A 15,090-nucleotide genomic window follows, 5' to 3' on the forward strand; every position below is an offset into this window, starting at 1 on the left:
TATGTCTTGAACTTTGCTTTCTTGAATATGTTTGAATCACAATAACAAGTTATATAGAGTTTTAAAGTTCAATCATAATTTTTATTCAGATGAAATACCCTATTGTTGCAACAGTGCTTATTTTTTTTTGTATAACAATAAATTGCGAGATTATTCGTTTGATAGCTATTTATATTTAAATAAAAAAGTTATAAAGTCGTAGTTTTTAATGTTGACCTTTATTTATAATTTGTAAAAATCTCTAAACAACATCGCAGTGTCATCGTTTGCTCTGCGTTAATCTCACGCTAGTTAACACAATAGCCTAAACTCCATCAAGTCGATAGAATATTAAAAGTATAGGAAATACAGACGATATGCAGTCGCTTTGCATAAAGCTGCTAGCCGAGAAGAACTCTATTTGAAAAAAGCTTAAATAAGGTACCAATTAGTAAGAAACAAGCAAACCGAATCCGCCCATAGACGCTTTCTACTACAAGGCCTAGGCCTTCACCAAAGATGTCTATGGAAAGATATACTATAATCGCTACACTTGACAGACGGATTAGCGATTACAATGTTAAACGCAGAGGACGCTGCTGTCCATCTTCTAGAAACTTGTTTGTACCTTACGGGTATATTAATAAAATGCTCCTATGTTTATTTACTGTTATGAAAGCGCTATACAAAGACGTTAACTCATGTTATGGTTATTGTTTACAATAATTATTCAAGGTCTCACAACTTATAATGCACTTTTATATGTGTTCAATAAAATAAAAATATATTTTTTTAAAATAAATGCATAAGCTGCCTCTTCAAATTCACATTTTTTATGAATTTAGTAGTAAGGGAAGTAACCACAAAGAACATATGTCTCAATTTATTATGAGCTCTTTCCTCCATATCTCTCCAGGTCGCGTTTGTATTTATAATCTTATTATTTTACGTTAAAGGATGCTATTAAAGTAGAGCTTAATTTGATACTAGTTTCTATCAAGCAGAACGCTTCTGTCATTCTTTTTATGACGTACAAAAGTGATCACTTTCACAGATTAAAAAACCTAAGTGGTTAATAAAATTAACAAATGAATCAATTCTATAATTAAAGATATATTATACATTTCGCAAAAAACTAATAAACGGTTTCGCATTTTCCAAATTCTACAGATAACAACCCCTTCTTTTTTTACTTTTGGAAAAATTAGGTTTTCTTAGTAATATCAAAACTTGTTGTTTATACGAAATACTATAAACATGTATCACTTTTCCATATAGACGTATTATAAACGTTTTGTAATATATTACAACTTTATTGATGATTAATCATGAAATAACTTTCGGAAAAATAAAACGGGTATATTTTAAGTGCTTACGATAAACATAAATTGACGATGGCTTCAAAACCCTATAGTGTTTTTAATAAGCATTCTACCACGCGAACCTACACGGCTTAAAATTAGTTTTCTTTTATGAATTGTCGCCAGGATTTACATTCCAGTTCACGAAGGCGCATCGTCGATTTGTGTAATCGACGATTAAAATCTTTTCTTAACATTATATTAGTTAACTACTATGTAAACCAAGGTTGTCGAAGATACCGCCCTCGATGGAAATAAACTTACTGCAGGTTCTCTAATAAATCATAACTTTTAAACACATCTCGCCTCGTTTATTGTCCTGAAATTATATATAAAAAAGCGTTAAAAATTATAATGAAGATACGTTTAACGTACAGGACAATGACACCATCGCCTAGGGCTTTGCATTCCCTTGGCAGTCATTACAAAATGTCGGTAACGGTGGCGACCGAGCCGGCGTCACTTCAACGTGAGTAGACTACTGATGGTATCCATTATACGCGTTTACCTTCCTGGCCAAATCGACTAGTTTTACAATTTCTTTATACCTAACTAAAAAAAATATTAGTTTAGGTAGCAATTAAAACCATGAAATACGAAAAAGGCTTATTAGTACTGGGGTTAATACATTTTCTATAAGGTTTACAAAAGCATAACATTATATAGATAAAACAAATTCAAATGTGACATTAAATGTTAGTCTTGGTATTAACAAACAATTAAGTCGGCTTACTAATTAACGTTATTCGCTAATTAACACGCAACTGTCGTACTTCACTTTTATGTAACAGCAAATGCGGTGTAATATTTGTTAAAAATCTTGCCTATTTTTTAATTATAAACTGATGATTGAATTTCATTGGTCTTTGGATCACTAATTAAATCAATAACAAGTCTTTATATAATGTTATCCATATTTATAAAATGTACACAACATTTTTCTATTTTAAATTATTAACAAAGTCAATAGGTAGTCCAAATTAGTTTGATTTTTAAGTAACGGGGTTTTATTTCATAATTTTCAAATAAAGTTCGTTAAACTCAGAAGAGCTCCTGACATAAATACATTAAACAGTAATATTTAAGTTGTATGGATATGACCCCGAAACATGTCCTATTGTGACAGCAAATAGAGTATGTGATGTGACGAATCAGAAGCGACTCGTTAAAAAGGCGATACGGGACAGGTAACGGAGTCAATGTTTCTTTCTAACCCAATGTCCTGCCTGAGTTTTAATGGTCAGGTAGTACATTGCTTTAGTTATCTTCTAGGTGAATGAGGCAACAGAATTCTACGCATGATTTATATTACAGGGATTGCAATAAACGAATTTCGAAAGTGTAGTACGCGGCAAGCTATGTTAGCGGATATTTAAAACATTTAAAACTATTTTTACGTCTAGAAAGTTGAGTTTTCACGTAATTGTATTGCAGGAAAAATTACAAATTATGTAGCGTCGCAAGCGCAGACCGACGCGGGGAATGAACTATTATGGTTGCGCTCTCACTCGTTTGTGTTGTGATGCTGTCGATACACTTTCCTATGCGCCTGCGTGACCAGAATACAACACTCGAGTTGCTTAAAATTTCTCTGATGTAATACCCCACCAACACATATTGTTATCATAAAGCAATTTGTATATACAAGGTTAATTTTATACATACATATTACTGATATAGGTACAATTTGTATTTCAAAATTTGATTGATTATTACCCACCATCTACATCAAACAGTATGAAAAACCTCATAGTTAAAGTTATTTCTCATGACACGAAGAAATCGTTCGCTTTGTGGATATCACAAAAATTTTAGCAAAAGCAATTTTATTAAAATCACTTGATTAAATACTTTTTTAGCCAAGTAGATGTTAAATATCACAGAAAAAAAGAATATTAAGAAGGGATTAACCATTGACATAAAAGTAATTATTTAACTTCTTACCTTATCTGGAACAGCTCAGGTTGCGAACAATTCAAGTGAATTACAAGTAGAAGGAAACAATGCACAAAAGAGTATTGATGATATGAATATTATGTCACACATTTTGTATGCGGTATACATTCCAATAGTGCAGAACAACTGTGTAACATGTTAGCCACATTCGCAGTATCATTACAATATTTTTTTCCTTTCTATAAAGAGATTAAATTAAGAATATTCTCATATTCAGAGCGACGAAAAATATCAATATGGACAAATCAATCTACATAACTACAACTTCAGAACGAACTTTTAGGCTAGTACAGCAACAACTTTAAACCTTGTTACATAAGGACATTTTAATACAAGTTCATTAACGAATGAATTAAGATTATAAGTACACGTAATACTTATATGAACACGCAACATTTTATGAAAAAATTGACCTAATTTTTTTAAAAATAATATATACTTTACATGATTTTGAACAACAAGTATATTTTTCTCTGCAAATTACATTACATTATATTAAATTTTTAATAAGGAATAAAATTCATAAAAAAGACGACCATAAGAATTATATCAAATGTTGAATGTACCCAAAAATTAAAATTAACAGTTAAATATTATCATTAAAAAAGTGAGGCATCATTGGTGAATTTTAAATAGAATAAGTAATTGGTCCGTGTAGCGGTATCATCGCGTAGCACAACCAATTTGTATAGTGTTGCATTTCATTACCTTTGTATGAGGTGAAGTATTCGTTCGTAGTCGGTCACCTTGCAATAAAGTATGGTGGTCGCGTCGGGAGCAGGGCGAGAGTGGGCGACCTCATATAGCCCGCGCGGGACGTGATTCCTTTATTTGTTGATTGTTCGCCGCGTGTTTGTGTCGTGCTTCAGGACATCATGCGGTCGTTAATGGTAAGTCTTAGTGTTACCGATGCAGTTTCGTTTTACGTATAGTCTATATAATAATGGTTATAGTTTCGGTTCCGAAAAACTAAAAATCCCCAAAAATATTGTAGCTTGCAATAACAACTATTTTACCATTACAACATAATTTAAAATTATAAGTTTATATTTTAAAGTAATGTTACTTTTGGCAACGAATAATTACAACAGAGCGCTTAGCGCTCTATTAATTGGAATTTATAAATAGCGTTTGATATTATGCAGTTATTCAGAGAAGGTACTGATTTTGCTTGACAACCTTGAATCTATTGACAAGGCAAGTACAACTTTGTGTTCCACCTTTCGACTGCTTAAAAAACCCCTATTTATCAAAACTAGAGTCTTTAACTATATACAGAAATATATAACGTTAAAGTCAGAGAAAAGGTAATAGAAAAGAGGTAATAAAAATAATTCAAGGCTTTCATAAATAATCTTGCCCTTACTGTTTTACAAAGCGTCACGAATTTATGACTATCATTATTTAGCAAGTGACAATTTAAATTAAAAATTCAGTTACGTCAAGCACGCAATGCCTGCAGACAAATTCTTCAACTTGGCACGTTACCACATCTAACCAGTGTTACAAACCTGCCAGAAGTAGATTCGTAGCGTTGATATGCGTAACTTGCAACAACGATATTAAATATACGCAATGGCGGTACAAAAACTAAGCTGTTATTATATTCGCGCCGCACCCACAAGCCATAACAAACTAGTTCTTTGATGTTTAAAAACCGTAAAACATTACTAAAACTCTATAGGTGTAAACGACTTTTCAATAACTAAAACATAGAAACTTGCCGGAGAAATTATATTTCCATTAGATGTAAACAACGCTCATTATAAAAACTGATTATTGTAAACATAAATTAAAGTACCTGATAGTAAAAATAACAATAAATTAAGGTTAAATTATCAATATTAGCTACGAACAAAACTCAATATTCAAGACCGCACGCGTACGTTAGACTGTCATAAAAAAGACTTCAACGCGTTATATCCGCCTTCAGTACATAATAAGTATATAGATCAAACTATTACTTATTGTAACCTTCCTAAGTATACCCTATAAATCCATGAATATGCTGAATAGGCGTATATAACACACATGTTAAAGTTTACTTAAATAACAGGTACACAAAGAATAAATAACTGAACAATTATTTAACCAAAACTAACGTACTTGCCTTCAACAATGCAAGAGTGATAAAATATTTCTAAGTAACATCTAACTTATTGGCTGCAATATTTCAACCTAGATAAAATATGCACAAATATGCATTGGAAAAGGTATTTGAGTACACGTTAACATCATTTCAAATGCTTATGCTTGTTTACAAGTCGATTCATTTCTACGCCGTTGTGAAACAATAAGATGCTTTTATAACAATGCCTTTATATTTTAAAGCTATACAAACTTTGTTAGTTTGGTTAACCTTTTCTACTATGGGCAAATTAAAATAGCTTGATTTATCCAACAAATTAATAAATATTATTATAGCATTATTTATGCTGTCTTTTGTAAAAATATTTAAAAAAAATATAGTAAATTTTTGGCTTACTTATAACTTCTTAGATTAATGCGAATATTTCACATAAGATTCTTTTTTAAAAAAGACCTTTGTTCATTTCTCTGTGCCCGATGTTTTCCACGTATAGTCAATAATTTTAAATCAATGCATTTAAAATATGAAACTTTTCTATACAAATTTGAATCTTGATAGTAATACTAGATTATCACTTATTTTAATATAAGAACATAATTTTAAGACACATCACCCTTTATAGGGAGGGCCATAAACAATAAACTAAGTACTAAAATTAGAACAAATCTACACGCAGCAATAATTAAAAACATTTTAAAAAATTTCACGGAAAGATTTGTCACCTTGAGTGGCGGAAGTCTGATCGATCAAGCCGTCCTTACCACTTTCAGAGAGAGGTTGAACCGATCGGTATAAAAATTCTTACGACAACTTATGACGCTACATTATTAAAATAAATAACAATTTATTATGTGTACAAGAGAAACTACTTTTTAACTATCCAAATATAATAACATTCACGGCAAGTGACATTTACATACGCGGAATAAAGGTTATTAAATAAATTAATATAAATAATATTTTGTCAATTGAACCGTACAAACTTTGAATACGAATTTGATACTTAGAAATGTAGTTTGTATCTTGACCTAGATACAAAACTACCTACATATAAATAGTCTAGTTGCTTTACATTCACATAGATAAATAAAGGTCATGTTTATTGCCTTCTCTGTAAAAACATTAAACTGATGTGTGCGTGCACAATTACGATAAATAAACCAACATGATTTAAACATGCGTTTCTTTTCCGCGTTTCAAGTCTCAACTGAGCTCATTCGTTTATCTAGAAACATATCTAGATAATAAGTAAGTAGCGCAGTAAAACAATACCAGAGATGCAACATATACTAATAACTATAAATAGCAATGTAGAGAACTTGACTTTAAATTGTGGATAGTAAATTTAAAATGTTATCAAGGTAAATAATAATTACACGACTTTTTATATATGATTCGTTGCATATCAGTATAATAACAATTTTAATATACTGTTATATGCGCGACGAATACAAAATAAACAAAATCGTGTCCGAGTACAGTTTAAATTTGAATTTCTGGTAGTAATTATCTATTCTTAATGTTTTAACTATTGTATATAGTTTAAAAGTTATCAAGTGTTACATAAACATTGATGTAAAAGAAAATCAATTTATATAACAGACTCAATGCGAGTGTCCATTATAAACTGTGTCAAGATTTAATATGAGGGTGGATTACAGTCAATGTTTTATAAAATGAAATCGCATAAATAGTCGTAATAATTATAATGTCAAGTTTCTTCCTCCCACATGCTATTCATTCCATATTACATTTTCTTTTTTTTTTATAATATTGCCTCTAATCATGCACATTGCAATTGACTTCTACCTCAATTATTTAAATACCAGATTCATTGCGCAAACATTCGTGTGTGACTAAATCGTAGTTTTAATTTTCTTTAGTATGCGAATTTTAAATTTTACTATAAGTATATAATATAATCTTTTACGTTTTAATTGTTTATGTGAAGAATTTATACACCTTTGTACATTTCTACCATATCGGTGATTAGGCAATGTTCATGCTAATAAATTTTTACAACCATAGTTTACTGAACTAGTTTTGCAATGACTTATAATTTAATTTTTCGGTTTTAATTATGAATCTGTCACATAAATAAAATGTAAAAAATGTTCCGTTTAAATTTAATTATTTTTAAACTCACAGCTTTTTAATGTATATAATTACCGTGTAATTTCCATGATTTAATGACGTAAGCCTTGATCAATTAGCACGACCGCAGATCCGGTATTTCAAGGCGAATGTCATACCCCGCATAATACGAATACGGCAAGCCCTAACACTGGAAAGTGTCTAAATACATTATTAAACAGACGACCTAGCTGTTAAAGGATTACCTAATAATTATTGTCTATGTATACTATAAATATATATGTTGTAGTAACATTACATGCATTTGAACAAATATTTTGTAAAATAAATCCAATAATCAGTTTATTTGATCGAAGTATTCATATATCGAAGTATTTACAACAATACGGGTAGATAATATTTCTTTCCTTTTAAACTTCTTAACATAAAGGAAATTAAGTCATTATTTCTTTGTTTATGTAAAAAGCCTATTTAAAACATTTATCTTAATAATAATAAGATAATGTTCAGGCAATGGCCTCCTCTGAAGCTTGCCGTTCAGTTATGTCTTATGCTATTCGCATCCATGTTGGACTCGTTGTTTTTCTAATACCATCCTCCTTTATTGTCTACCCCTGCTTCTTTTGAGGGTACCAGAGTATTCTCGTCTATTTTTCGTTCTATCTCTCAAGTGTTCTATCCATGTCTTTAATTGTTTTTTTAGTAGTGTATAAGTTTTTTTAAACTATATTGCTAATTAATAGTAACTGATGGCGATAATCATTGTTAATCTCTTGATGTCGTACCTATAATTTAATTTCACAAACCATATTTACCCATATTACTCGTCACTATATTAAGAGCAAAATAATGTAAAAATTCAAATATCTTTATCAGTACGATTGCAATCGCAATTGCATTGCAAATATATTTTAGAAAACAAGACAATAAATTAATAACTCGTAGAATAAAATTCAACGTGGTCAGCACCACGCTATTTTCCAATATGTAATTGTTTAACATGTACTTCATTCCGCAAAGTTTATTTTCCATAATCAAAAACAATCATTTATAAATTTGAGGTAAGGGATATTTACCGATTATTCCGCTTGTCTGTTTCAGATATGTATGCTGTGTGCAGTTACAGCTTATGCTCAATTTGATTCGCCTGCTCCTCCGAGGCTCCAAATTCCAGGAGCCGTCGCGATTGGTGGGCCGAGACAAGGAGGTTTCAGACAAGGACGACTACAAGTTGCTGGACCACTTCCTGGTGTAGTGAATAGAATAAGAAGGCCAGGATTAGCCAGACCATCGTTTAAGTCTGTCGATGCCGCTCCGCGGCCAAGTCTACAGTCTCTTGAAGAAACCGCAAAACCAGTAACAGAAGAACCTGAGGATGAAATAGATATTAACACACCTACAGCTTTTATACAAAACGCTTTTTCTACGGCTGAGCCCCAGAATGATTATTTTGACATAACAACTACATCACAACCTAAACCTCCGAACGTTTACAATCCTACACCATTCGCACAAACTACTCCTTCAGCACCCAGGCCAGAACCTGTTAGGCCTACTCAGTACCGGCCTTTAATTTCGCCTCAGTCTTTTGTACCACAAAGAAACGAAGCCCCTGCCAGATCACAACCGGCGCGCCTGCAGCCTTTGTCGAGCCGACCACAACGTCCTGCATTCCGTCCAGAGCCTAAACCTTTCGTCGATGAAGAAGAATTACCGATTCAACCTCAGAGACAATACTCTCGCCCTCAGGAACCGATAAATCGTGCTCCTGTGAAAAGCGTACCACAGCAGAGATATACTTCATCAAACTCTCGGGAAAAGAAGCCGGTGGCTCAAATCATCAGGAAGTTCAGAGACGAAAACGATGATGGAAGTATAACATGGGGCTTTGAAAACGATGACGGTTCTTTCAAAGAAGAGACAATTGGCATCGATTGTATTACTCGGGGAAAATACGGGTACGTCGATCCAGACGGTCTGAAACGTGAATACAACTATGAGACCGGAATCCCTTGTGATAAAGCTAATGAAGAGAAGGAACAGAAAGGTTTTATTGATTATCAAGAAAACAAAGCCGTTTTGCCTAACGGCATCACGATTGATCTCGCAGCAATGGGCAAGAAATCCAAGAGGCCGTTCAGGTCACCAAGTATTCATTAGACTTTTGTTAAGTAATATTTATTTTAGGAAAAATCTATTATTAAGTAAAACATCCACGTTTTGTCATTGATTGTTTTGGTCGATCTGTCATCTGGCTACAATCCAACAAATATGACAAAAATATAATTATTCAAAATAAGTTTTCGGTTTTCAATTTATCCTTCTATTCTTCATCTAGTAGCAAAATAAAACGTTATTAAATTATTTTGTAGCTTTTTAAATTAAAGTTAAGTAACAAACACACTAAGTTACTGTCACGAAATATCTTAGTACTTAACATGTGTTTAAAATAATCAAAATATTGAAAACAAAATACAATTCTGATCAGACGGATCAGATTACATACATATTGACTTCATTTCAAAAACCTTGTTGCCAAAGAGTTCCATGCTCAAAGATTCCGGATCTTCTTGCTCGAAAGTCTGTACGCCTTTCAATCAAATACAGCTAGATTTACAAGGTTAGGCCAGCATTAAAAATTATAATTTCCCTGCAACATAATCATTGTTTTTGTTTTTCTTCAGGACCAATATTATTGCTATTTTAAAATACTTTTTAATCCTAATCTTAGAATTTAACAAATATTTTTGTTAGTCAACATTTAATCAACTATTTTCATCATCTTCTCTACTTATAACTTTGTTTAACCAAAATGTAAAATGTAATTAAAACACCATCATGTAACATTTTTATTAGACTGTATTCTTACATTCACATTTATTTGATAGTTACAGAAATGACCAATGAGTATCATTATGTGGAAGCATAGAAGCATAAAAAACTTTAGAACATCTAACTATAGTTCTCTATTTTGCACACTCCATGTCTCTTATACAGACAGACAGAAGATAACTAAAACTATGTTTAATAAACTAGTACTAAAAAGTAGAAAATAAACTTATAGAACTCTTCTTGCAATAAATTAATATAAGTAGAAAACATACCAATATAAATAAATAGTGAATGATAAGAATATTTAACAAATAATATTTGTATTATTACAATTTAAATATTTTTGTTACCTGTACAAAAGGAACATACTGTTTTTAATTATTATTTAAGTTTCTACAATTGGTAGATAATTAACAGCTTAATTTTCTACTAGAAGCATAATGTAAATCTTTGGAAAAATTTCACGCTTTTAATATTTCAAAAAATAATTTACTATTTACAAATTCATTTTGATGAAATGAATATCTATTCTCATATCACATATCATATTACATCTAGTATGTATCCAAAAAATTTAAAGAAACTACTTGCTTTAAAAAATGAACATTTAGATAATGTCATTCTACAAAAACAATAAATTTATTACAACATAAGTACTCCAATTAACATTAAAAAATATTTGAATTAATGTCTCTTTGCATATAAAGCAAAATTTTGGTTTTTGTAATATCTATTAATTTTTTAAATTTTACATAAAGGTTTGTCTTGCTTGTAAACCTGTATATGTATTATCCAAATGCATGTTTAGCAAGAGATAATTTTTAATATTTAATAACAACTGGAACTAAATAAACAAAAAAAAGTTCATACCTAGTATAAATATTGTTACAACTATTAACAAATTCAAAGTCCAATTGCATTTTACTGATATGTCAGTTTTAGTTATAATGACATCCAAACTAGAAAATGTTTCATAATTAGATACAATTGTAAATTTTAATAATACAAATAATGTACATTACTTCATTTTTATAGACAAAATATTAATAAGGAAAAAATCTAAAACATTTTTAACTTTTAACCGAAGTTATATCCACAACTTTGATGGTAAAAAATAGCACCAATTCAATTTTCAATGTTTACAATAAAAAAAATTGCCTTACATATTTTAAGCTTGACAATAATTTAACAGTAAGAGTATGATCTATCTCCAATTACCAAACTAATAACTGACAAATCCAAATGCTATAAATATTGTTGAAAATATCTTAATAATTAATAGAGAACATCAATAATCAGGACAGCGAGTATGTGGTAGTGGTTGAATCAAACAATTTTGAGAACTAGGTTCAGCAGTTAATGCTGTGTGCACTACTATAGCAGGCTGAGTAGGCGTTGGTGCATGAAGTTCATGGCTTTCTCCAGGAGCAAGGCTTGCTATGGCCGCCAAAAGGTCCGGGTTCACTATTGGCTCACCTTCCTCTCGGGGTTCCCATCCCACAGGAGGACTAGACGGAGGTGAAATAAGGAACTGCTTTACAGGAGCTGGAGGCCTTAAATTTTTCAAAGAAATAGGTGTCACTGGTTGAGCGAAATAGCAGTTAATATAAGAATTATAAAATTTATATTGATGTAGTTGTACGCGTGCACTCGCTGCTGGGAGAGGGCTATCGTAATTAACGCGTAATCTCTTAAAACTTCGAAGCCATTGGAAAGTAATGTTGTCTGAAAAAGTACGAAAGAGATCTTCTAATTCCTTCTTTAACTTATCATCTGAGAATACATCAGTGTGTATATTTGTTACGATTACTGATTTCGGCAAGTCGTCAAATGCATTAGTTTCGTCTTGAGAAACACTTTCTTGTTCTAAATTTACTATGTTAGGATGAACATTCGGCATTCCGTCCTCTGGATTTATGTACATTTCGTCTTCATGAAATGAGTCATCGTCTTCTTTATTGGCCATGTTATTAAATTATTACTGCTTTCGTCAAGTTGTTCCCAACAGTTATTATTAATATTATGATAAAGCCGATCAATGCGTTTCACAGATTAACAATTATTTTTGATATTGATTGTTATTGTCAAATCTGATCCTGTCAAGAGTAAAAGCATTTTCAAATAGTATGGTTAGTTATTATAACAAACAGTCCACAAAAATATATAAATATTTTTTTTACAATTTTAACTTTCAGGGCACGTTTGTGTGTAAAATTTTGTGCCTAATATTAAATAATATTTCAATATTGTTAGCATATGTCATTTACTTTAAAAATTAAAATATCTGCCATTTCAATTGTTTAAGTTAAGTTTATCAGGTAAATAATAAAAAAAAGCTTTTAACAATCTAATATGACTGTTATTTTTTAATTGTTCTTATATAACCATGAGAGGGTTGCGAAAAACTGTCTGTACTTCTATAATACCAGGAAAATAGCTAAAATATTATCAATAATTATATATTTGTTTATAAACTATATTGATAAGATGATAAAACATACATAGTGTTAAAAAAATAATGCATGGCTGCATAAAAGTTTGTTCTGTCATATAGGCCAGAGACGAAAAACTATTATTATTGTTGACAGTTATCGGCTTGCCTTGTATAATAGTTAAAACTAAACACTTACTTCTATGTAAACAAAAGCAAACGAAATTTCAACACCATATATCGAGAAGAAGTAAAGATATACTTTACTCATAATTGCATTGCTAACAAACACAATGCAAATGGCGGGACTAGAATCTATGGTGGTAGAAGAGGTTAAGCCAGTCGACAGAGAAAAGGTATTTTAATTTTAAAATTTGAGTATTTTTATACGAACCATTTTTATTTCGCAAAATTTACTTTTTTCCAGACATGTCCTCTGCTGCTCCGCGTATTTTGTTCTACTGGAAGACATAACTCACCCGGTGATTACGCGAGAGGCAACGTACCTCAAAACGAACTTCAAATTTATACATGGATGGACGCAACTTTAAGAGAACTCACTGGTTTAGTTAAGGAAGTAAATCCTGAAACAAGACGCAAGGGCACGTACTTTGATTTTGCTATTGTGTTCCCTGATGCTAGATCTCCTACATATCGTATGAGAGAAATTGGTGTGACTTGTTCAGGACAAAGAGGTGGAGATGATAACAAAACCTTGGCACAAGTTAAATTTCAAATTGGAAACTATCTGGATATTTCAATAACTCCTTCAAACAGAATGCCTCCACCTATGAGACGACCACAACCATATGCTAATAATCGACCTTACTAATATAGCTTACTCTGTTTATAACTTTAATGGTGTTTTTGTTTTAAAGAAATGTTTACTACCAGTACTAAAATGTTTCCCCAGGTGGTCATGGCCATCAGTTCATATTCAGAACAAGAATAAGCAATTCAAATGCTCATAATAAGATCTAATCTCTATACTTTTGTTCGACTGGCACAACAGCAAAATTTTGAAAATGGATGACTTACTACTTTTAACTATGACTTAAACATGCATTGCACACTGTTCACTTTTTATGATGCTTTTTTCCTCTATAAATATGAAAAATTATTAGAAATATATTTTATATCAATTACAATGACAAACAATATAAAAATAGTAAATCTCACCCTTAAAATTGAAAAAGCAACCAATTCTATGGACATTGTTAATAATTAGAGAAACCTTTATACAGAGAAAACTTCATATACATTTATATTATCATTTTATTTAGCTGTGCAGAGTATCAGAAAGAGAGTCCCATGGTACCTACCATCCCAGTAGCTGATGGTTGCTAATGGGTAGCTAAGTCTTTCCAATTATTATTCAGTCTGGATTGTATTTTATATAAGGAGTTTATTGTTGATTGACAGTTTGGAGTTGCACACCTTCAAACAGTAAATGTTTCAGAATCACATACTCAACTCATTATGTTTTGATTTTATATGGTTTTTCAGGTCAACTTTCTGTCTAAATGCATACTATGACATTCAATAGAGTCCATCTGTGGCAAAATGTTATCACCCATTTTTACTGGAGCACAGCTCCCTCTCCTTAAAGTAAACGTTATATGTATAAATTTAGATATGCAGGATTTGATTCTCCATTTCTGGATCTATTCATTAACATAATCAAGGCTTTGTTACAACAGTGTCGATGCAATGATCATATCTTTATCGCTTGCAAGCATTATAGTGTCTTCAGCATATGAAGCTGTTAAATGAATGTGTTTCGGGGACCTCAGCCATGTAGATAGAATATAGGACGGCCAAAAACCGACTCCTGTGGATATCCACCATAATTTCTTGAATATTGGATAGCTCTCCATTGTCTCACGAAAAGCCTTATGGATCTACAAGAAGAAGCTGGGGACTTTCTTGGCTTCTGTATCATTATTACTGTACATACTTTCCATAAGCTAGAGAAATATTGTACTCAAAGCACTCCATTAAAGTGGGCAACTAAAAATATTAATAATACTAATACTTTCTGGGGTAGTTGCATAATATCCTCCTTTGTGGTAAGATCAAATTCAAGGGCCTTTTTGTTTCGTAATTCATTAATGGTCCTTTTCAGTTCTTTAATAGTGACTGGTCTTTGTGGACTGGACAGTTGTAGGTCCTGTTGCAGTGTGGATTGGAAGTCATCATCATCATTTTAGTCTTTGACATCATTTTTACTCTTAGACATCCAAAAGCTTAAGGCCATATGTATTGGCATATGTATTTAATTTATACAAAAATTCCATATACTGTGAAGAAAAAATGAAAATATGTGTATAAATTATATCAAATTATGG

The 15,090-nt window shown here is 31.4% G+C and overlaps 3 protein-coding genes across 3 annotated transcripts; 2 read left to right on the forward strand and 1 right to left on the reverse strand.

The window, feature by feature from the left end:
* Positions 1-4,126: 4,126 nt before the first annotated feature.
* Positions 4,127-9,884, forward strand: LOC137933816 (uncharacterized). The gene is made up of 2 exons (XM_068777876.1): positions 4,127-4,186; positions 8,581-9,884. Exons 1-2 carry the CDS (start codon positions 4,172-4,174, stop codon positions 9,637-9,639), a joined length of 1,074 nt encoding a protein of 357 aa, XP_068633977.1. The 5' UTR covers positions 4,127-4,171; the 3' UTR covers positions 9,640-9,884.
* Positions 9,885-11,103: 1,219 nt separating this feature from the next.
* Positions 11,104-12,375, reverse strand: sra (RRM_RCAN_like domain containing protein Sra). The gene has a single exon (XM_068761131.1). It carries the CDS (start codon positions 12,275-12,277, stop codon positions 11,600-11,602), a length of 678 nt encoding a protein of 225 aa, XP_068617232.1. The 5' UTR covers positions 12,278-12,375; the 3' UTR covers positions 11,104-11,599.
* Positions 12,376-12,861: 486 nt separating this feature from the next.
* Bin1 (histone deacetylase complex subunit SAP18) lies at positions 12,862-13,601 on the forward strand. The gene is made up of 2 exons (XM_068777855.1): positions 12,862-13,098; positions 13,170-13,601. The coding sequence occupies exons 1-2, from the start codon at positions 13,036-13,038 to the stop codon at positions 13,572-13,574; spliced, it is 468 nt and encodes a 155-aa protein (XP_068633956.1). The 5' UTR covers positions 12,862-13,035; the 3' UTR covers positions 13,575-13,601.
* Positions 13,602-15,090: the final 1,489 nt, after the last annotated feature.

The sequence above is a fragment of the Battus philenor genome, unplaced genomic scaffold, assembly GCF_028537555.1.
Source record: "Battus philenor isolate CCGP_79_NKW_IND1 unplaced genomic scaffold, ilBatPhil1.0.hap1 SCAF_14, whole genome shotgun sequence".
Classification (NCBI taxonomy): Eukaryota; Metazoa; Arthropoda; class Insecta; order Lepidoptera; family Papilionidae; genus Battus; species Battus philenor.